This window comes from Agelaius phoeniceus, chromosome 13 (assembly GCF_051311805.1).
Source record: "Agelaius phoeniceus isolate bAgePho1 chromosome 13, bAgePho1.hap1, whole genome shotgun sequence".
Lineage (NCBI taxonomy): Eukaryota > Metazoa > Chordata > Aves > Passeriformes > Icteridae > Agelaius > Agelaius phoeniceus.
The window spans coordinates 8,802,147-8,825,857 of NC_135277.1; the positions used below are offsets into that span (position 1 = coordinate 8,802,147).

General features: G+C 40.4%; 3 protein-coding genes across 4 annotated transcripts in view; 1 reads left to right on the forward strand and 2 right to left on the reverse strand.

The window, feature by feature from the left end:
- IL16 (interleukin 16) overlaps positions 1-1,490 on the forward strand; it is a 30,792-nt gene extending 29,302 nt beyond the window's left edge. The window contains exons 20-21 of the mRNA XM_054642076.2: positions 64-189; positions 435-1,490. Coding sequence (XP_054498051.2) covers positions 64-189; positions 435-628 — 320 coding nt within the window. The 3' untranslated portion in view covers positions 629-1,490. The remainder of the gene's footprint in view (positions 1-63; positions 190-434) is intronic.
- A 1,270-nt stretch (positions 1,491-2,760) lies between these two features.
- On the reverse strand, positions 2,761-7,981 carry STARD5 (StAR related lipid transfer domain containing 5). The gene is made up of 6 exons (XM_054642096.2): positions 7,816-7,981; positions 7,495-7,544; positions 7,261-7,393; positions 5,787-5,904; positions 4,700-4,793; positions 2,761-4,172 (listed from the first exon to the last, which is right to left on the reverse strand). The coding sequence occupies exons 1-6, from the start codon at positions 7,903-7,905 to the stop codon at positions 4,025-4,027; spliced, it is 633 nt and encodes a 210-aa protein (XP_054498071.1). The 5' UTR covers positions 7,906-7,981; the 3' UTR covers positions 2,761-4,024.
- A 655-nt stretch (positions 7,982-8,636) lies between these two features.
- The window catches only part of TMC3 (transmembrane channel like 3), a 129,449-nt gene continuing 114,374 nt past the window's right edge, over positions 8,637-23,711 (reverse strand). For both annotated transcript variants that reach the window (XM_077185307.1, XM_077185308.1), the window contains 18 exons: positions 23,299-23,405; positions 22,185-22,283; positions 21,947-22,089; positions 20,346-20,493; positions 19,046-19,089; positions 18,761-18,908; positions 17,889-17,998; positions 17,656-17,734; positions 16,959-17,186; positions 15,282-15,410; positions 14,550-14,617; positions 14,163-14,291; positions 13,224-13,334; positions 12,715-12,840; positions 11,299-11,377; positions 11,059-11,101; positions 10,521-10,818; positions 8,637-9,799 (listed from right to left, as the gene is read on the reverse strand). In XM_077185307.1, coding sequence (XP_077041422.1) covers positions 8,959-9,799; positions 10,521-10,818; positions 11,059-11,101; positions 11,299-11,377; positions 12,715-12,840; positions 13,224-13,334; positions 14,163-14,291; positions 14,550-14,617; positions 15,282-15,410; positions 16,959-17,186; positions 17,656-17,734; positions 17,889-17,998; positions 18,761-18,908; positions 19,046-19,089; positions 20,346-20,493; positions 21,947-22,089; positions 22,185-22,283; positions 23,299-23,405 — 2,930 coding nt within the window. In that variant the 3' untranslated portion in view covers positions 8,637-8,958. The remainder of the gene's footprint in view (positions 9,800-10,520; positions 10,819-11,058; positions 11,102-11,298; positions 11,378-12,714; positions 12,841-13,223; positions 13,335-14,162; positions 14,292-14,549; positions 14,618-15,281; positions 15,411-16,958; positions 17,187-17,655; positions 17,735-17,888; positions 17,999-18,760; positions 18,909-19,045; positions 19,090-20,345; positions 20,494-21,946; positions 22,090-22,184; positions 22,284-23,298; positions 23,406-23,711) is intronic.

Consider the following 23,711-nt stretch of genomic DNA (forward strand, 5'->3'; position numbering starts at 1 on the left):
AACAGATGTTTGAGCTTTTTAGACTGTGCGCTGTCCATGTGGTAACTTTCCATTTGTTTTCAGCCACTGGGGATACAATCTGCACTGTAACTCTAGAAAAAACATCTGCTGGTTTAGGATTCAGTCTGGAAGGAGGGAAAGGCTCTATTCAGGGAGATAAACCCATCATCATCAACAGGATATTTAAAGGTAAACACACTTAACATGTTCCCAACTCAGGCAGCCTTGTGGGGTTCATAACTGACTGCTGATTTATAACTGTGGAAATGTTATTTTTTCAAATGCAGCATTATATTGCTTGGTGCCAGTAATTTGCCTGCTGGGACCAGGTGGTTTTTAGCAAACATCCTAGTGATCCATTCACTAGTAAGTGAAAGATCCATTAAAGTTTCCTCCACAGAAAGAATTAAAGGAAATTCATTTTCTGTCCCCAGGGACTGCACTGGAACAGAGCAGCCCTGTTCAGCCTGGTGATGAGCTCCTACAAGTGCACACAACTGCCATGCAAGGGCTCACTCGTTTTGAGGCGTGGAATGTAATCAAGGCATTACCTGACGGGCCCATCACAGCCATCATCAAGAGGAAGAATCCCAGCTCTGTTACCAGCAAGTCATCCAAAACTTTGTAAGAGGAGGGATTAGACTACTGCCAATATTCAAAGAAAGGATTTTATTACTTGCAGGCACTTGGCTGCCTCAGCAAGATACTCAGAAAGCACCCACGAGGAGTACACTGGAGCTTACTGCCAGTTACAGAGAAAGCTGTCTGGGATTAACTAAAACGTGCAGGAAACGGGCATGATTCTTATTTCAAACTTCAGAAACAGATGTTACAAAGTGTATAATTATAAAATAATGACTTTGTTAATAATATAGTGGTTGTAATAAAATCCATCACAGCTATAGTACTTTCCTATTTTGAGCTATTAACTTAATGAGTAGCAGAAGCAGATCCTGTGCTGAATTTTGAGTGCTACTCTCCAAGTCCTGCTCCTTACCTTACCATCTCAGCAACAAGAAATGAATCTATGAGCCTAAAATTAAACACAGCCTTAGAGAATGGGTAGGGCAGAGAAAGGGGTTGCAGTTTTGTGTGTCAAAACATCCCCTAGAAAATTCCAGCTTTCCTATAAAAACATAGAACATTCAGGACAGCCAAAACCTGTAAAAGTGACTTTCTACTAGCAGCTGCCAGAGCCCTCTCTACTGCAGCAGGCAAACACAGGGTGGAAAGGAGTTCTCATGGTATTCCAAGGGGGAGGCAGGAAGATGAGGGTAATGTAGTGGAAGTTTTCCTAACCTTCCTCTGGCCAGAAGTCTCAAGAGGACTACAGCAGGAGAATAACAACGCCATTCAGAACAAATCTTACCTTGTAACAATACTTTTTTCTTTTAAATGTCCATGTTAATTTTGCAAGGGAAAGTACCAGCAGGAGTAATTGTGAATCCAAGTACTTCTGAACTGAAATGTTTACTCTGGAAAGGCTAAATAACTTGGGAGACAAACACTGCTTCCTATATGCACTGTATGGAATTCTACCAGCAGCACAGGTACCTATGGCAAGATGGTCTCATGCACCCACTTGGTCTTCCCTGACCTGCTTCATTAAAGGGAGAGAGAGACTCAAGGGCAGGATGGAAGAAGGGACTCCCCAGCTGAGAGCCAGATGGCTGATCTGGTTATTGTCCTTGGCTGCTCACCTTCAGGGAGATGGGAATTTTCTGTACTCTTCTTTGGTTACCTAATCTCACCAGGAGGAAGTTGAGGAGCTCAGGAGCTGTCTTCCATACACTTAACACAATGCCTCAAAAACAGCAGTTAAGAGAAAGGGAAGGAGAATAGGCAGAAGTTATTAATTAAATCCGGGTATTGAACTTGCTGTGGCCTTTTTTCACATGACAACTGTAAATTTATCCTTGAAAGAACATTCTTGACAAGCCATCTGTCCCCACACTTCCAAACACTTACTCAGCTGAGCTCTCTTTCCCAAAAGATAACCTCTATCTCAAAACAAAAATTTTATTAGTTGGTTAGAAACCAAAATAAGAGAACAATGTGAGAGGAAATCTTCTTACACTTTTTTGAATGGGTACCTACATAAAAGTCTTTGCCAAAACATTTCCAATTCCACTTTGGCAGGGCAGAAGGTTGAATATGAAGGGCTGATAATTTCTGGACAGAAGGTGATGGGCACTCAGAAAAGGGGTTCTTAGATTATTCCATGAAGTGTCTCACCATCTTTATTGCTCAAAGCAATAAAAAATAAATTATAAATAGCTAATAAAAAGTCAAATTATTGCAAAAATAATATGCATTACTTGCAGAATAATGAGTGGCAACCTCAGCTGCGCTTCTTGAACTTTCTGCTAATTAAATTTATGATAATCCTGGCAAGACTTGCCAAGATATTATAATTCATGCCTAAAAGCTTTGGTACACTTACAAAAATATTTATAAGCCTCTGTAGTATCAAGATCCACATCTCTTCTCAGTGAACTTGTTACTCTTCCTAAGTATAGAAAGCAGCAATTGGAAATAAAGACCAACCAAGGGCAGAGAACTTTGAGGGTAAACACTTTATGGTGTTCTTATCAAAATACCTCTTCCCTAGGTAGTGGACATCATCAGGGAAGGCTTTTCCCCTCTCTTTGCCCTAAATTCAGAGAGATACTGGAGGTCTAAGCAGCTGTTCAGCTTCCCTGATGGCAGAACAGTGTATGAGGAACCATTTCAAAGGATGATTCAGGAAAAACAGTAAGATATAGCACAAAAAATATTTATTTCACCACACTCACACAGGTTTTTACATCTTTGTATACAAAGCAGACTGGACTAAAAACTATTTCCTTGAAAAACTAGTCCATAGGGTGAGGTTTACAGTGGGAAACATATTGTGCAAGTCCATGCCCTATACCAAAGATAAAAAAATACAGGGGCAGAAAGCAGAGCATATAAACCTTGTAAAATAATCGAGTCACCACAGTAAAATCACAACCTGCATTTAACTTCCTCACTCAGCAATTATTTTTACTTTTGTAATTATGTGTAATCCACAGTAATGTCTGACGTTCCTGCAGCAACCAGCACCATAGATATCTCTTAAAATGGACACACCTTGGCAGAAAACTCAGGTGCTGATTTCCCAATGTAATGTTGGGAGGCAAACCAGTCTTACAAAAATGCCATGTCCTTATGGCCTGTCAAGGCAAAGCTAATGAAAAGATTATTTACCCGTTAAAACCTCTCCCCACAGGAAAGCAAAAACCATTTAAATGCAGTTCAAAAAGGTAATTTCATAAGCCTTTAAAAAAATGGCAATTAAAGTGCTTAATCCTCTTATTTTATTGCCTCTATTTAGTTCAGTTTGTGTCATGACACTGTGAAACCACTGGGTTTGGTACCAGAGAGGGGAAAGGGAGAGTGCCCATCTGCCAGCCCACACACCTGTGCACTGATTAGCACTGCTGGACCTTTACTTACAAAAAAGCACTTAAGGCATATTTACCATCAGTATTGCTGTCTGCTGGAACAAACAAGTGAAATCCTCTACATAATCCCATTTGTTCTGGCTTTCACAATGTGCTGGCTGGACCCACTGAGGCTTCTTAGCAGCTCTAGGAGTGCTGGCAGCAGGAGGGATACATCTTCTTTTGGGGGAGAAACATTTTTCCACAGGAATCTACAGGGAGTTTCAGAGACCAAACAGAGCTGACCTGCACCTGGCTGTGGTGCTAAGTGGATTTTAGCAATGCTTCACCTCACAGACACTGACAAAGGGTGGGCAAGAACAGATCCAGTATGTCTGTCTTCCTGCACAGTCACCACTGCTGCCTCCAGGATTCTTCCAGCCTCAGATGTGGTATTTTTCTAATCATTAAAGTGAAGATTTTCATATTACATAAGAATGCATTGTTCTGCAATGAGTCAGAAATAGAAAAGCCCTGAGACCAACTTTGTATTTTTACCCACGAGCTGACAGGTTCTTTCCTACCCTCAGCTGGTGATGAAACAACAACTCATCTTGTCATGCTTTTAATGCCTTAACAGCTTTGGTCAGGTTGCTGTAAAATCCAGATATGCTAGATGGAAAAAAGGAATCCACCACTGTCTGGGGAAGATAGCCACCAAGATCCGTCTGAAAGAACGTCAGGAGCTCAGTCCTGTCTGGCTCCCTGCAAAGACAATGGAAGTGATTTTATAGACAGTGGTTTAAGAGCATCAAGAGCTTTTCAGTGACTCTTACTTGGATTAGAATAGATACTTGCAAAAGCTTTTCTTTTTTTAAACAAAGCAGACAATTTTCAGTGAATGTAGCTACAAAATTTAAATTTATCCAGGCCCTAATTAGCTACATGATTGTCTATAAATAAATTATGGCATATCAGCCAGATACTCATTTACCAAAAATTAAGACCATACTTGTATATTTTGCTGACTTTCTGAATTTCAAGAGGTCAGAGAGAATTGCACCATGATAACAGTTTCTGTAACATTAAAGACTTCCCTCTAGGAAATGAAGATAAACTAATTCATTGCACAAAACTGAGAACAAGAAGGGCACTCAGTCATAATGATTACTGGGAAGGCAGAAATATACCATTGCCAAGAGGTTGCAGGTCACATGTGGCCACATAAACACACCACACAATGGATAAGGAGGGCTTTAGAGTTTATAACATTCAAGCAGGATGTTTCTTACCCTGGAACAGGTATGCAGAAACAGCCACAAGGATAATTAAAACCTCTCACAAGATTTGGTTGAGGAGGACACAGCGGGTGTTCCACATTGGTGGCTGAAAGAAAAAGCATTGAAGGAAAGTGTCATTCTTCCAGCAGACAGGAAAGAGTCCTTGGCAGGCAAAACTCCAGATGGGAAGCAAACCCACTATTCAAAATGTATTTAAAAAGAACTTCAGTACAACCACTTCAGTGTGGGGCTGACAAGTGGCCAGAGAGGACCATTAAAAGGAACCACTGTGGCCTTAGAATGGGGAAATCAAAGAAGTGCTGAATTTAGAAGCAATTGTTACTGAGCTCTGAAGGAGGAAGCATTGACATTTGACACAGTTTCATCAAGGCCATGTTGTGGGAGGGCACTGCTTTTCTTGAGAGGTCATTTGGGCTGCTTCCAACAAATCCACATCACACAGATACATCACTTGGCTGCTGAAAAGCTGCACTCTAGCAAACATAAATTCCTGACAAGGCTTTTCTGAACAGGATAGGAAAATGGGACATGTGAACAGTGGGCCAAGAAAAGCTCAGACCTGTAACAGTTAAACAACAGAATGAAAGTGAAAAACCAAATAAACATCCTTCTATACAGTAGCAGCCCCTTAAAAATTAGCACTATTTTTTTCATAAAACCAATTATTTTCTCATATAGGACTTTATTCAATGGCTTCACTAAAACCTGTGTAGAAAACGTTAAAACAGGATTTAGCCTAAATGAGAGTCCTTTTAGGAAGTTCTGTAAACTCTTAAAACAAAAAAAACCACACTCAAAATACTCCAGAATTTAACACTAAATTGAATACTTATTCAATCTCAAAGGACAGCCAGTCTTACCATTATCTGAGTGTGAAGATGATTTACATACTCTGGGAACAACAATGTAGAAAGATTATTATATTTTCTCTTCTGATCAAGATCAGGTCAACAACTACTGAACAGCTTGTTACTTAGTTTTATGTTTATTTCTGTAGCTTTTATTTTATAGTTGTTTCTGGTAGCTGTTGGTTATCTCCAAATGTAACATGAACCTGTTCAGAACACAAGTGCCTCACCAGCAGACAGCATTGTCCCATCTTCGTATTGCTTCATCACTACTACATCCACAAATTCCCTTGGTGAAATAATCCTCATGCAAGCTGAAGGGGTTGTGGTTCTGCATATAGAGACAGTCTGGAAATCACAGAACAGAGTTATGGTAGTTATGTTTTCAAAAGTACAGAAAAATCTCTGTACTTTCTGGCAATCCTTTAGTTATACTTTCTAAACTCCATCAAGGTGTTCTACATCCTTTGTTGATGTAAAACATGTTAAAAGGCACCACCATGGTCAATCAAGGACAGGAAAAAACCAGAGTGACAAGGCCTTGCTTCCATGTTTAGAGGGGACAGATACCACAAGGGATGCTGAAATGCAAATCTGGCACATCCGTGCTCCCAGGACAGCTAAAACCCTTGTCCTCCCCAGAACCCTAGCAAAGACAACTTCTTTGTGTAGTACACACAGGATACACCTTGATAACCCAGTCTGTTACCCTGCACAAATATTAATGCTACCATCTGCTTCCCTGATTGGCTCCCAAAACAGAAGTTTCTACCACACTGGTAGGTGCTGGCAAGTCTGTGAATTTCAAGTGGCAGGCTGCAGTATTCCTGAGCTTGTCTATAATGAATACTAAATGCCTACAGGATCTTTCAAAGAAAAATAAACTTCCTGGAACTTCCACAAACATTTCTGGGACTGGTTGTGTTTGCACCTGGCTGCCTCCAAGCACATACAACCACTTCAGATTTGGGATCTAAATCAATGCCCTTTTAATTTTCCTACTTTAAAAAAAAGGAATTAGACTGTACAAGCGTGCCAGCAGAAGCTGCTGCTCATACACAGCCCTGCTCATCTGTCTGCTCAAATTGCAGCATCTCCATTTTAATGACAGATGCAAAGCACTGGGTGCTGAGGCCAGCTAAAGGCAGGGTGTGATGTGCAGGGCAGAGCGTCACTGCTGCCATGGTGAAAGATGGGGCCTGAATTGATGGCTGATGACGTGAATGCCTCACTGTTTAGCTAAGTCTGAGTACTCTCTAAACCTCCTCTTACATCACACTGAGCTTGCTAAAAACAGTCGTGATTAGCTTGATTTGCAGCATTAACAGCAATGCAGTGCAGGAATCTTTAATGTTCTATATTTAACGTTATACATACATACATACATATATGCGTATATATATATGTTATGCATGTGCATATTTTTAGCCAATAATGATTTTCCTTTTCTTCCAGAAGGATAAGCTATTGTGTGTGTGTATATATATATATGTTAATAAAATGTATAAAATTTATGGAGAAGGATAAAGAAAAAAAGAAACAAAACCAAAGGAAAAAAGACTTCTTAACCCAGCATCGTTCAGCTGATCCAGCCAGAAACACAGTATAACTCAAGACTCGCTACCTCCCTGCACATAACATCGGTTGTCTCATAAGGCCCAAACGCAGCACAAATCTACCCAGAACAGTTTTTAAGGAACTTACATCACTTATGGCTTCGATGACCTCGAAGTCCTTCACGTTTTGGTCCCACTTGGTCCTGAGCCCGCCGGCCACCGGCTTTATGCACTCCCAGACGTTCTGTGGGCTGGCGGGCACGATGCCCTCTCCCTTGTACCTGCGGGGCATAAAACGAAACCGAACGGCGCTGCTCTACCCTGCCTGACCCCGGCAGCACCGCGGGCAGGACCCCGCGCCCCGGGAACGAGCATTACTCACAGATTGCCAGCGAACTCCGCCGAGGGTCTCCAGGACACCGCCACCTCACCCTGCGGGACGGGAAGCGTTCAGTCCCCGGGCCGGCTCCCGCCCGTGCCCGCCGCAGCCCCCCGACCCACCGTGCTGAGGCAGCCCCGTCGGCCCTTGACCCACCGTGCTGCAGCAGCCCCTGACCCACCGTGCTGCGGCAGCCCCCGACCCACCGTGCTGCGGCAGCCCCGCCGGCCCCTGTCCCACCGTGCTGCGGCAGCCCCTGACCCACCGTGCTGCGGCAGCCCCGCCGGCCCCCGACCCACCGTGCTGCGGCAGCCCCTGACCCACCGTGCTGCGGCAGCCCCGCCAGCCGTCGGGGTCCCGCCGGTAGAGCCGCAGCTGCTCGGCCGCCGCCTCAGCGCGCTCCGCGCAGTCCATGGCGGGCAGGCGGGGCCGCTGCGGCGCCGCTTTGAGCGCCCGCGCCGCGCCGCCCCTGGGCCGATGGCGGCGCCGCCCCTCACCTGAGGGTGACGCCGGCCCGGCCCGGCCGCGCCTCACGGGGCAGCGAGCGCGGGGCTGAGGAGCGGCAGAGCCCGGACAGCGGGGAAGGCACAGCGGGGATGTGGGACCGTGTGTGGGATCGGAGGCGGAGCGGTGCTGCCTCAGAGATGGGGCCGCCCCGCGCTCGTCACTGGTGTAATCGCAATCCCCGTGACGCGGAGAGAAACGAGCGAAAAACCAACCAAGGAATCTTCAGTATCTAAAGGAAGTGCGAAATTGGAGTGGTGAAAAATGGGATAGAATTTGGAAACTACGAGTAATGAAGGGAGTCTTTTAAAGGCCACGGATCGAAAGTTTACCACTGAGAAGCTTACCAGGCTGGTCTGAGGTTCACCAGAAAATTAATAGAGGATCTAGGATTTAATCCAGAAGTCTGACTCACGTTTTCAAATAACTCCCCTGCCCATGTGATACACTCTAAAGAAACTCACTACTTTCTCTAGTTAACATTTTTTCCTGATTTGTTTGGGCCATAGCATATTCAAACAAGGCACAGCAAGATCTACTCTAAGTAGCAACTCGGTTTGCAGGAAGCTGATTCCCTGCTGAATTTATTCAGGAAGCATCTTCAGCTCTGGCTGCATCAAGATAAAAAGAGCCTCATCTGATGTATTTCTGTACTGTTTTAATTGAAGTGCCCCAAGTACATGGCTTTTGATTTTTCCAGTAGGCAGAGATTTGGGGTTTTGACAGCATAACATTAGGGAATAAATTGGAATAACCTTCTTTTCTAAGATTTGCGATGTATCAGTTGTGATATTAAAGCAAGGTACAATAAAGAGTAAAACACAAGACTTTTCCCAGTTTGAGTGGCTGCATACACGGTTTTTACAAAACCTGCATTGCAGTTACTCTGACAGACCTCCAACAGCAAATAAAGTAGAACTACACATACACCAGCTCAAAACACAATGAGGCTGGAGCACTTTCTCAGACATTTGAGCACACCAGTTCACTAGGCTCAGACATACTTAGATCAACACTGTTTTTCGCTTTCTTTTTGGTGAGTTTTGCCCCAGTTTTTGGATACTTGTCCTTGGTATGAATGACCTGGATGTACTGGTCATTGCTGCTGTTCTGCGGATCACTGCTGGATTCAATGGAAATGGAATCAGACTCTGTTAGAGATTGCTCCAGCTTTTGCTTTGATTTTGGTTTCACGCGTGGCTCAGGATAGTTCAGGTGTACTTTCTTGTAAGCATATGGAGGCCTGTCCAGGTCCAGCTCAAAACTGTCATCCCAGGATTTGTAATGCACTCTGCCTAGATCTTTGCTCATTAGAATGTGGCCATCAGCACGATCCCCAATGTAAAACCGTGATGCTGGCCGAAGGTCAGACAGCGAGCGAGGGCGATGGGATCTGTTCATGAATTCTTTCTCAAGTTCTTCTTCATCCTCCTCATCTTCACTGGGATGAGGGGAATACATCTGCTGTGGTGTCCGAAACACGTATCTTCTGACATGGCGTGGATACAACTCAATAATGTCTCCTGCTTCCTCCTTTCTGAAATGCCTTTGGAGTCGGGAGGTAGAACGGAGCGATTTTTTGCGGGACTCGTTTTCATTAACCAGAAAATACCTGGTAGCATACGGTCTGCATCCTAAAAACACAGGAGCCCCTGCCCCAAGGGCGTCTGAATTTACCTGCCGAATGGCTTTTCTGAAGAGGGGGTCAGAATGAACATCTTCAGTGTGCTTTTTGAAAGTCACTGGTGTGTAGGGCTTTGTTTTGCACAGCTCACTCGCACTCCTATGAACAACACTTGGGTATCTTTAGGAAGGAAGAAAAAGAGAGGAATACTGATATATACGCTTATCAATCAATGGAATTGAAACATATAAAAGAATTCACTGCTCTGAAGTCAAAGACTAGGTTGAAAAAGTGGAGATTATCATATCTCCACTGTTGCAAATTTTTAGAACCATTTTGAGAAACATATCCTAGAAAGTAGGAGATATATTTGTTCTTCTCTAGGAAAGGATAACACAATTGTCCTCTCAAGTTATATTCCCTTTCTGTTTTCTTATTGTTCTGAGAATTGTTCTTTATCCACTTGGAAAAAAACTCAACAAATATTTTAAAGCATCCATCTATTGATATGTCAGACTGGTTGTTTTGCAACTAAAGTTGCACAGATATTCTGCAGAGAGTTCCTTCACTCTGTATTTGTTTTGTTCATGGAGATGGTATCCTGCACAAAGTATTTTAGTTATGTGCCTGAGGGCAAGTCTAGTATTTACCTTTGCTTGAGCTGTGTGTAAACTTCATCAGCTACATCATTTCAAAAGGTTTATAATCCCCTCTCTGTTAAGGGAGAATTAAGGATGTGGTGTCACCAACTATATCAATAGTACCCGTGAATGAATCTGCTTTTGAAAAATTCCTCTGCTGTCTTACAGATCCAGACAGTCTGAATGCATGGCTATTTTGTAAACAGGTATGGCATGGAGCTGCTGGAATACACACCATTTCAAAACCAAAGCAGTCTTACCTGTTTGTGATATGATCATTTCTTGGTTTCTGTACACTTGACACAGAGGGAGCTGGTGTTAACGAGGTCGAAGTTGTGGGAGTTGCATTGGCAGGTCTCACAACATCAGTTGTTGGCACAGCTTGGGGCACAGACTGGGAAATGGTTTGTATCCTGGTGCCTTTGCTCACAGGAGATTCAAAGTTCAAGACACTGCCATTCTTTCGGGGTGTTGAGGACCGAGCAGAAGACTCCTGGCTGATAATATCAGTTTCTTGCTCTGGTCTTTTGTCATTCGCATCCAGATTTTGGATTCTGGCTGGAAAACAGAAATTATTATAGGAACTTTCCAGGTTTCTACATTTAGAAACTGTTGTGCAAATTCAGTGTCTTGAATTCCCCCTTCAGTCAGGGATCCAAGGCCAATAAACCCCCCTGTGTTCATAAAAGAGAAAGTGTTGTCATGCTGGGAGACTTGGTGATAAAGGGGTAGATCTTCATACTACATCTACATCCAAATGCTTTATTAAGAGTGGCATTTCTAAAGGTCACAACTTACCTACTGCCATCTGAACCACCTTTTTCTTATCTTCAGTTCTTTCCTAAAATACATTCAGAAGAATGAGAATTTGTAAATTATTATGGATTAGAGAATAAATCCCCTGCTCTGTAAGGATGAAAAATACAGGATTTGTTTTATGTTGTGAAAGGCTAGAAGTGACTTTAGAGATTTAATTAGGCTCATACTTTACTGAAGACCCCTCAAACTACATGTAAAAGTGCTTTTCACCATACTTACTGTTTGTATCTTCATTCTCAGTTGATTGTTGGTGAATTTTAATGATCTTGCAATACTTTGTAGGTAGTAGATTAGCATGCTAGAAGTGAAAGGGGTGGTATAAGTCACTTCAGACATTGTTCACAGTTTTTCTTTTGAGGGTTTGTAGGTCAAAATGATGTACAAGTTCAGCTGCTGCTCTGTAGCATTTCCTTGTATTGTAATAATGGATTAAAGCCTTCTTTCAAGCAAACATAGATGAAGGAAATGACACTGAAAACACATTTAACAGCAGTTCTAATTTTCACCTGTGTTTTTTGCAGGTATTTTCATTGTGTGTGTAACCTGGGATGCATTTCCAATTGGTTTTATTTGTTTTGGTTTTTTTACTTCTAGACAAATAATTTTGACAGACATTGTTTTGTGTTTTTTTTTTCCCAGTCCAAGGTTACAGAACAGGGACACCATAGTTACAGCTGAGTTTGCACAACCATACCAATGCAATTTTGTTGGCTGGCTGAAATAACACCTTGTTTACCCTGGCATAGATGAGATCAGATCCGGGCAGATTAGGGCCTGACAAAATGGATTGCAGTGGCTTTCAGACAAAGTCTTATAGCTAGATCTCATACCAGAAACAATTACATATGTGCTTAGCTGTCAGTTTGAAGCAGTCAAAAGGAATACTTAAATTTGTAAATATTACATGGCCGGGACCTTAGAGGAAAAAGTTACAAATAAGAAGTGTTGCTTTGTCTTTCTAATTTGAAAAGCCACCAGTGGGACAAACTCTGCCTTTGTCTGCAGTTTACACAAGAAGAAAATGGTACAAAGATACAAGCAAAGCAAAATAGAACTTTTCAGAGAAGCAAAGTGAATTTCAAACAGCTCAAAATCAATATTATTTCCCAGCTGTGAACAATTATTTATAACCCAAATAAGAAAAGACTTCCACTGGAGAGTCTGCAGCAAGTTATATTAAATTAACACTTAAGAGCAGACCATCATAATTGATTCATCTTGTTATAAATCTGGATGACAGAGTAGCTTCTTTAAACAACAGACTGAGCCCTGTTCACTGTCAGAAACTGAACTAATGACCATGAAGAAATGGAAAATTTATTTCTGAGGAACTCTTAAGAGGGAAGAGGTTCTTAAACTTCCTGGCACCATCAGCACTGCAAGCCTTGACACAATGCAGTGCTCTAACAAAGCATCCCAGAAGGAGAAATTCCTTTTGAAAGTCTTTTTAACATACTTCCATTCCTGTCTGGTCCATATACCACACATTCAGTGTTGGAACTGTTGTTTCAGTTGTGCTTAATGGAACTACAACAGTGCAATATTTGTTCCTCAGTATCTACATTTGACTCTCCAGAGATAAGGCCAGTATTAATACAATCAATTTAACCTGCCTACAAAAACCAAAGTACTTACAATAACAGTAGTAGTGCAGGGAGGACAACCACAGGACTGCTGATGTAAGTAATCACTGTGTTGAACCATGTGGGAAAATCATTTTGAATTGTTTCAGAAACAATATCATATATTTTTTCTTGGCCACTATAGGAGATGTGGGAGGAAAAAAAATAATTAAGTTGTAAGGAATCCTGAGTATATTTTTAAAGCAGTGTTGCACTAAATAATAAACAAACGTGGAGGGTGCTTGAATGCAGACACAAGACAGTGATGTTTGGGAGATTTCTCAGTGGCACATTATGTAAATAGAAACTAATTAAATTATGTATATAAAGCAAATGAACTCAGAACTTTGACCTATTCACCTTATTAAACTATAAACAATAAAATATTGGTAGCATAAAAGCATTGTCCTCTCAACTTGTTTTGAATTTACATCTGTAATTTGTGTATTATGAATGATACTAAGTTTATTGTAAGAAGGTGAAATAAAATCTTTGCAATTTTCATTGTCCATTATACCTTACCTGAAGGGGCCGCAGCTTAAGGATGGCTTATATCGAGCAATAGCAAAAATTGTTGGTAACATGCACAAGAACAGCATAAACAGCAACATGGCCAAGTAGAAATTATTGGATCTGCAAGAAGGTGTGACATGTTTCAGATTATACTTGTCAGAGAAAGCCAGAGACAACATAAAAGGTGCAAGTCTGAATCTACCTATCCAGTTCAAGATCAACATGTCTGAAAGATTAAAATCATTCTGCTATAATTAGAAAGTCTGAACAGAGATGACTTCAACAGACTCCTAATGATCAAAATTCTATTTGCACTGCTTTCCAGATACCACTGCTGCAGCCAGAGAACTGGTACTGCACCACTTTAACAAAAGCTGCCCTTACTGCCCAGTCATGTTGGGGGAGAAAAAAAACAACATCACAAGTCAATTAATCTTAAATAAATGTTAGAAATAACTGATTATTAAGAATTAAAGATGCCCAAATTTATTTTCGTTTTGAAAAAAACAATTAAAATACTCATCCACGATTAAAAAAAAAGAGGAAATGTGTTGTGCAATGCAATGGACAGAAGCAGTTATTGCATAGCTTTTAAAGAGAGAAACATCAAGAAATAGGACTCACAACAGTTGACACATGTAGGGTATTGTGCTCTGTCAGATTTGTATGGAAATAAAGCATTTCTGTTAGGCCATAATAGCTATCTAGGAACACTCCCTGACATATTTTTTACTTCTTGCACATCTTCAACTACCTTGCTTCACAAACCCTCAGTTTCTCAGTAACTATGTCTTTTTTCCTCAGACCTTTGCTATTAGTGGTAGTGTGAAATTTGATTGTCAGCTTTTAGAGCTAAAATCTCCTGGAACTTTCTTCATATTGATGGAAGATATTTCCATTGCCTGCATTTGATTTTTTTCCTTATCTTTCGTTCTCATTTTGACTCACCGAGATGCTCTGAAAACCTGCTGATGGGGTACATTGCATGTGAGCACAGCCCAGCTCCTCAGGTACATGAGTCCAATCAGCTTGAGTACATTGAATGCTGGTAAGCAAGGTGAAAAGAAAGCTCCCATCCTGGAAAAATCATATCATATCATATCATGGCAGAGCTCAGGGTTGCCAGAAGCCATTTTGATAGCAATAGAATAGACTAAAAAAAACCCCAAACCTCACACCAGCAAAACAGATTAATAGCTCACTATTAACAGATGATCTATTTAATTAGGATGTTGACATGGTAGTCTTTTATATTAAGAGGTTTCATTTAAATAATCAGATTCACTTAGCAATCAGCCAACAAAGGACAAGAAAAAACACATAAGGACCACATACCAGATCATTCCTTGGTTGTAGACCAAATGCAATACGTTCTCTGCAATTTTGAATTCTCCATATTCTGGCTACAAGAAACACAGTGTAAGATGAATAGCTTTGTCTTAATCTCATTTTCAGGCCATTTATAAGGCACATTTGACTGAAGCATTTTGCAGATAGTACATGGCCTGAAACATCCAGATCAAATACCAACTGCTGGCAGGCAGTGGGAACACAGCAATCTCTGCAGCAAGGGATTAAACAAATTTATTCCTCTCTAGTTTACTTCGCATCTTTAAGGACAAACAGCCACAGCCTTTCGTGCCAACAGCTTCTTGCTAACCAAATATTACATACTGTAATTTTCTTAGAGGGCTCTGTGGTGTTGGTTACTGTTTCTTGGACCACTATCTACATTAGGTAAAGATGTTACAGCTGCAGAAAAGAGGATGTGGGCAACAACTAAGTGCCCTACATGTCACCTTAGACTGTGGGAACTGCTCTATAATGTTATTTTGTGAAAACCAAAAATTTTTACAGCAGAGCCATGTGAGTAGGCTTGAGAAAAAGATTCATCTCAACGTTTATCCTGTACCCTCCAATTTAAACTCAGTATGAGCTGTGCCTTTCCAGATGTGTGCTACTGAGAAATTATTCGTCTGTGGAAAGACTTTAAGGACTTTTAGTACTGAGGGAAGGAGCCTACCAATCTTCAACATCTTAGCTTGATAAAATAAGGATTGTACTTACAAACTTGCTTTCTAGATCCCAGCACCAGCAATCACTCAGATACCGGACACACAGTCCACGGAAAAAATCAATTAGCAGGATGCTTGCGACTGTGAAAATCATGTCGATGATTGAAAGCTTGAGCATCTCCTGAAATACACATGGTTCACACATACTGAGACATTCTGAAAGCAAATGGACTGCATATGGCTCTTTTGCATTTGTAATTGTATTTTTGGCTCAAGCTCAGTATTCTGATAAAATATGAATTGATTATATGAATAATATCCTTTTAAAATTTTCCTCTTTGACTTTTCCCTTACTTGTCTTTGTTCTGTTAAAGAGAATAAATATAATCAAGCTTCCAGGGTGCTTTTTATTGCTTGCAGCAGTAAAATTCTGGTCATGATGGTATCAAACTTTCTTTTTAATGACTTTCTTTTTAGTGTCCAAAAAATGTATCTAGCTAAACTGAAATGGTTTGTTTTTTGTATTGCACACATTCTTTTATTAAGCTGACTCTTGTAAGACATATTTGCAAAGTGTTTCACCATGAGAAAAATCTTATTATTCAGACAAACCCACAACCCAATGGCATAGGATCATCAAACCATAAAAAATAGTTGTTTCGTGCTTACAAAAGAATGTGGTTATCTGATATTTAATTGAGCTTTAAAAATATACAATTAAAATAGGAAAAATTCAGTTCTATACATCTCTAGGCCATTCTGGGGAAAAAAACCCCAAACATTCAAACCCTCTATTTTCTATTAGATTGTGCAGAAAGGATATACAAGAACAGAAATTAATAAACCTCAGAGGAGGTCTTTTCCTCCTGATGTTTAAACAAGACCTTTAATATTCCTCATTCTGGAACAAGAAGCTCAGAAAATCAGAAGCACACTAACATGGTTCTTAATCCAGTGGCCTAGACATGACTGTGACACGGTCAGAGACCACAGTGACATCTGCATTTTTGTGGTTAAAATTTCTCTCTGAATGTATTAGAGCCCCTGGAAGTCACAAGCAATGTACCCTTCACATGTAGGGAAGCAAGAGGTGTCATATTAAATCTGCAGATTTTCTGCACCCCAAATGTGGGAACATGGCACTGCCATCCAACTGTCCCCATTCCCATAAACTGATGGGATTTTTAAACCTTTTGTTGTTCTCCCTCCCTCGGAAAAAGTGAAGAGCACTTGATTGTCTAGAGATTTACTGGGGCAGAGACATCTTATACTGTACAAATGACCAAGAGTGCAGTCTCAACTTGTTTCAGGTCTGCATCTCCATCTCTTGAGGGAGCAATCTGAATCTGAGCACAGTGCATGTTGCTGCTTATATGTCTGTATAGTCTTGTTTCTCTGTAGGGGTTAGAAGGATGCATCCTGTTAAAATAGGATCCATATCACAGGTCTGTACAGATCTGCCTGTGCAGAGCTGAAGACAGAGACCAAACCTGGCAAAAGAACACTTGGACAGCACTAAACATTCTGTGGATACTGAACAAAACCCAAAACTTGTACCTGTGGCCATAGCACTTTGCACAGTCTTTACTCTTCCTACATAATCCTTAGCTAATTTCTGGAATTTATACAAAGAAAAGTTCTAAAATTAAACACAGCACAACACAATTTTAATTTTTTGTCAAATGTGAATTAAGTGGAGTAAGTTGATGACAATAAAACAATTACATACTTGACCAACATATGTCTCCCAGCACTGATCCTGTGGGTTCTGGGTGTTAAAGGAAATTGTTTGGTTAACCAGTGAGTCTGTCAGGCCTTGGGTGCGATGCTCTTCTGACATGACAAAGCCATTTCTCTTAATTTGTACATTAGGAATGGTTACATTGTCATCCTTAGAAAGAGTATTTGTTGCCAAGGAGGTGGTAGAATTACTTGCATTGTTGTTCACATCAGAGTCCTGAAATAATAAATGTCCCAAAAGCTACTTTTTAACTGTTCATAAGTGCAGATGTCTGCACCTTCTACAGCATACACACACACACATTTTTTCATATATTTCCAAGCAGCAGTTAGGCTACTGTTAAACAGCTGCCAATGGACAGAGTCAGATGGAACACCAGAGGGCAGGAATAAAAGCTAATTTAGGTAGATGGAAATATTTGATCTTTAATGATGAGGGTTTTTTTTAATAGTTCAGCAATGCACAGAAATCTATTTATCTCATAATATCAGCAATCAAAAAGACCCTATAAGTAGTTGTAAATAAACATTACTATCTAAACTTAACTTTGCAATCCTATCAACCCATAATATTTTAATAAATTTCAAACAAATTTTCATCTAACTTCATATACTTCACAATAAACAGAATTCTGTCTATGAAGTCTACTAGCATTACATGTCAGAAAACATCAAGTTAAACTTACAGTGACACTCATACTGTCCACTTTATCCAGGAGGGCAATGATTAAACTGTAGAGGTTTCCCAGGTATAGGACAAGAACCCTGAAAAGAGAATGAAATACAGATTACCAGCACTGGTAACCATTGACTTCTCATATGTTCTCTGGTTTAGCTGTACTAAAAGACGAACCAGAACACACCTCTCCTTTCCTCCTTTTCTCTCTACATATTTTTTTTACACTGAATAATGCCATACCTGGCAAGCTGGAAGCGAAGGGTGGTCCTTGGATGATACATCTCCAGAGCTGCCACAAGTTCAAAAGCAGAGGGTGCAATCATTGTGATCAGTGACACAACTACACTGACCTGTGGAACAGAAACATGCAGTCTTTGGTGATGGTCTTCTGTGGAATCTTGGGCTGACTGAAATACTGCTGAGGCACATGCTTTGGTGATTGCTTTTCCTGAAGGAGATGCTTTAAAGAGGTATTGCTGACATTAGTAATAACAGTAGCTATGATCAAAAATTATAGATTAGAATACCACTCAGGAATCCTTACTCCAGATATTGTAGCTTCCAAGTTCTACTTTATTAATTGAAATTAAAAGTTATCATGTAGGAAATATGGTGCTAGCATCTTCCTCTGGAATGGGTGAGTGGCTTTTTCATGCCTATTCACTTCCTACTCTTGCTCATTCCTCTGAATGGAAATAGTCACAGAACATTCAGTATCCCCTGTTACTGAATCAGTTACTGTTATCAAAATCAATTCCTTTCTAGTCCATCAGCCCAGTGTTTGCTCAGCTCTGTAAAAGTAGATGGATGTAAAAGTAGATTTCTAAGTGACAGGAGAGATTAAGTTTTTTGCTCATAAAATAGGGACCTGCTAGAACTGCAGTGTCTGTGGAAGGAGCACCTGCACCCCACTCTGCCCAGCTCAGCTGCACTAACACCTGGCTGCAGAGCTGAGGCAGTAAGTCCACCAAGGCAGATCCACTCTGCCCATTCATTCCTCATTTCTCTGGGCTCACCTCTTGCTATTTACACCTCTGTGCACACTCTTGCTACAGAAAGCCCCCAGACAGCAATCCTGCTTCTGACACAGAGGTGGCATAAAGACAGTGTACCTCATTTTTTTCCCAAAGGGTCAATTCCTTCTTGGTGCGCTCCAGCCTTTGGGATCGATCCACGACAAAGTAGATGATGTAAATACTTCCAGCAAGGGACAGAAGCACGAGGATGTTTGCAATAATTCTTAAGCTTATGGTCACTGCCCTAGGAAAAAAATTTATACAGTCTTATGACACCTTGGTAATTTCTAACAGGGTTTGGAAGCACAAGACAAGCAGATTAGCACTGATATGGGCATTGAAACAGTGCTTTGAAAAGTATCTCTTATCTCATATACATACAAGTTTTTGCTTTTCTTCTTTTCCTGCTCTTCCAATATAGCTTCCTTGAAAGAAACACAGCATTACCATTTTAATAATGTTCAGTGAAAATAATGCACATATCTTTCACAGAAATTAAAGTATACTAATAAAAAAAAATCACATCCTGGAGGTGCAGGCAGATAAATACCACTGTCCTCATTGATTTGTAGCACTGATATGTGATATTAAAAACTGAGGAACAAATACACAGTAATCAGATACTTGGGCACTTTCAGCCATCCATGCTTAAGGAAATACAGCAAGAAGGTTACTCTTCCAGATTTTTTGGCAGGATGTACCTTTAAAATCTGGGTGTCACTAATATAATACAGTACTGTCAAAGGTTATCCTCAGTCATTGAAATAACTAAATATCATAGCTTATTAATTTACCCTTGGCACAATTTGAAGTAATTTTTGTTCAATGATGATGAGAGTACACCAAATTTGGGAAATAAGTTACTTTTGATAAAACCACATATGCTCTTAAATTCTAGATGCAAAATATCTATATTTTTAACACTTTTCTAATATTGAGAGACTTGTAATAAGTCCCTCCATTTGTTATGAGAGATGAAATAAACCATAGAATCATCGAATATCTCAGGTTGGAAAGGACCCATAAAGACCATCGAGTCCAGCTTCCTGATACTCAGAGGAATACTTAAAACTAAACCATTTCACTAAAAAGCATCATCCAGATGCTCCTTGGACTCCAGCAGGCTTGATGCCATGACCACTTCCCTGGGGAGCCTGATTAATAGCTGATAAAATAAAGAAAGAAAGAACGATAAATTGCGTGCAGAAAGTTATAAACCAAAGAGAGAGATATAAAAATTATTATCATGTAAAAAAGCATCTTCTAAAATATGAGCTGTTGTAGATGGATTCCCTGAGGCATAAAACACTTCCTTTGCATAAAAGCAATTATACATTCAATAAATTTCTTTATTTTCCTGCCAAATCAATTTGATTCCAACACTCAATGGAATTTCATCACTAGCAGATTTGTTTCTAGTTATCTAACTTCTTGTCACACATACAGGCACATTAAATAAAACTCTCCCAAGGAAGGACACAATGGCCTTGCTGGGATGTCAGCAAATATGATGTGCCTCTAATACCACACAGATGTGATACTAGCCCTCCCCTAGGCAAATAGGTATGCAAATAAATACAAAAAACCAATAGGAAGTGCAAGGGGATGAGTGGAAAAACTTACATGGCTTACAGTTTAACAAGTTAATCACCTTGAAATAATTCAAAGGTCAGTTGCTCACCCTGATGCTGTTGACTATGGCTGCAGCTTTGCTCTCTGCAGCCTCAGGGTTTCCTATCAAATAGTCCCAAGCACAGAACAGTCTCCAGCAGAAAGTGTAATTTTCATCAGAGGCACTTGCTAAACTCATTCTTGAGTTCTTTGCCATTCTGTAAAAAAACCACAGGTATTTGACTGCTTCTGGTGTGTGAAGATGGTAATAAAGGAAGACACTGGTTTGGTTAATGGTTTTCAGATGTTTACACATTTAGAACTACCAAAGGTTGCAGAAATTAGTATCACTGTTGGGAGCTTTCTGAAGAACATAAAACAAGGTGAGGTGCAGCTCATGAACTTGACTTTACATTTAGAGAGCAATGACTCACTGTGGAAAAGCATTTCAATATTTACAGTCTTTACAACTGACAAATAAAGCAAATAAATCTTACTAAGTGTGGGCTTACACCTATTTCACAGTTTTACAACCTCTAGGTAGGATCCAGCTGAAATATATAATCACTAAGATCACTGTTACAGGAATTAAATCTAGTTTGGCATAACTAGTGATTGTGCACAAGGTCTGTTTGTTTGCTGTACTATTTTAGACCTCAAAATATATATTGCTGTCAAATAGAAACCCAGGGCCATTTTACAGACCTTGGGAAAAAGAAAGAAGACCCCTCCTACTCATGTCAGGTGAGCAAGGTGGCAGAATACTGCAAAACATAGGAAATTAAATTAAGATTAATAGCTTATGAAAGAAAGGGCATCTGAAGGGACAATGTTAGAGGGGAGATGTACACAGATAAGCAAAGGATCACTGAGCTAAGTCAGAAGAAAAGCTGATCCTATCTAGAAATTGCAGATGTGTAGATCAGTGTCAAATATACCAGTGACCCTTGGCACAAACAAGTAGGTAGATTAAAAATAAATTAAAAGGGAAGGTCAAAACTGAGAGCTATTACAGACAGCACTGAAAACATCCCTGGACTGCACTGTGCCAGATAAATAGGTGTCCAGAAGGGAAGAGAAAGCAAATCAGGAGAGGATAGAGTGACCTTGCCCCTTCTCCAAGCATTGCACATCCCTGGATTTATGGCCAGCTCAGGCAGTCTTGCTCTCTCTGCTAAGTAACTCCTACTCCTTCCCTTCCACAGCAAAGAAATTGAGCTTACATTCCAATGGGATGCCACGTACCCACTAAAGCAATGCAAATGATATTACACCTAGGATGGCACTTTTATATCTGTATTTCAATGGAGGGGAATATTAATAATGCTGAAAGCATTATATCTCAAATATAAATTTCTGTCATAACAATATTTATAACAGAAAAGAGGGGAAAGGACTTCCACGGGTATTGGGCCTTAAACTGCACAAAGACAAAGCTTAGAGATGATCTGTGCTGCCCTTCTTTTAAAGGCTGGGAAATGGAACAGAGAGTGAGGATTGCAGCAAGATAAAAGGCAGTCTAGGGTTGAACTCATTCTACCCCCATGATAATAGCAGAGGTGAATGTGTTAATAGAACTACACAGAATAAATACAGAGGAAGTGGAGTAAATACCATTGCTGATTGCCTGAGCACACAAGTTTATGAATAGTAGTAAATGGGCAGTCTTACTTTTTTAGAAGAATGATGAAGCTGTAAGCAAACACAGCCATTCCAACAAGGAAGTAGGCAAGGGGCAGCCTGTATCCAGCTTTCCCAATCTTCCTGTCCCGGCCATAATAGCCATAAAACAGAACAGAGTACTGGAGGTAGCCCTGCAAAGACCAGAGCCTGTCAGTAAGAGCAGTGACCAACAATTACAACAGAACAAAAATAACAGCAAAATAACAAGGAGTAGTTTGAGCCTTGCCCCTAGGGACCAGATGGTGTCCAGGTCTTGAGCAGATGCAATGTGCTCCTTGGGAATGGTCTTGCTGAGCGTGCTGCCGAACGGGGCTCCGGCCAGGAGCTGCGGGAGAGAGAGAAGGTCTCAGGACGTGGGGAAAAGAGAGAGAAGGTCTCAGGACGTGGGGGAAAGAGAGAGAAGGTCTCAGGACGTGGGGAAAAGAGAGAGGAGGTCTCAGGACATGGGGGAAAGAGAGAGGAGGTCTCAGGAGCTCCACGAGCCCATCTGAGCCAGGGCTGCACAGTGGAACCCATCAAGAGCTGCCCACATGGGTGGTGCTCTCAGGGTAGCAAGTCCTGTGTCAGCACTGTGCCAGCTTTAAAAGCCTTTAAATGCTTTCAAGGTGAGCATTTTTAAATTAAATGCGGCAGTGTTTGATCTCAAAATGATAGTTCAGGATTAAATTTACTTTTCCTTAAAAATTTAAAAGTGAATGTGAATACCTTTTTTCTTTTTCTGGTTTACTTTTTATTTGTTCAAGGGATGTTTACTTTTTTATTTTGTGCAGTGAGAATAAAATCAGGTATTCCCATGTTTTCAGATAACACTATTAAAGCACAGGGTAGGTGAGGCAAAATAATATGTATGAATAATTTAACAAAGTTAACAAATTGCCTTACTCATATGCAAGAACTAACAAAGTTGTGGCTGTTCAGAACTTGTAGGAAATGCTTTCTAATGGACAATAATCCAGAGTCTGGAGAGGGATGCTTTGTTTTTCTTAGTGTCATTTAAACTTCTCATTAGTGTAAATGACACTAATAGGACTTAAGTGTACTCAACACCCACTACATCTTTTAAGAATGGTTTCTTTTAGTAATTTTAGTCATCAGATAAAAATATACTCTCTAAAAACATTAGTACCATGTTGACAAAATACTATCTCTAACACTAATAGAAAAAGTCTGTTATCCTTTGGCAGAGAAAAACCTCTTCATAGGGGAATTTATTTTAAATAATTCATTTTACAGTGTACATTTCAAACTGATGCATGACTTGAAGTGTGGTGTTTGTTCCATTGAGAAAGGGAAGTTCAACCGTAAGTGCTTCTCTGTAAATATGAACAGAGTGTTCTTACCTCTGGTAGGACTACAAAGGCTCCTGTCATTATGGTAAGGACAATATTGATTCCAAACAGCCATCTCAGGAAGATGAAGTAAGAGGCAACTCCAGATCCAAAATGACCTTAAACCACAAAAAACCATTATGTGACCTGCACAGTCTATAAAAGCTTGTATCATTTATCCATGAAGTACTTGAATAACAGGGCAAAAAGAAAAACCTCTCTTATGGAGGGCATTCAGCAAACTAGAGAATTTTTTTCAGTTTTAGAATCCCAAAGGGACAAAATTGACTTTTTCAAAAGTTACCCCCCAACTAAGACCATCAATGAGAACTGTGCAGTTTCTGAGGTACCAGGAAAAGATGAAGAAGAAAAATTTTAAATAAAGAATTCACTGCTGAAAATATGAATTTAACTCCCTCCCAAAT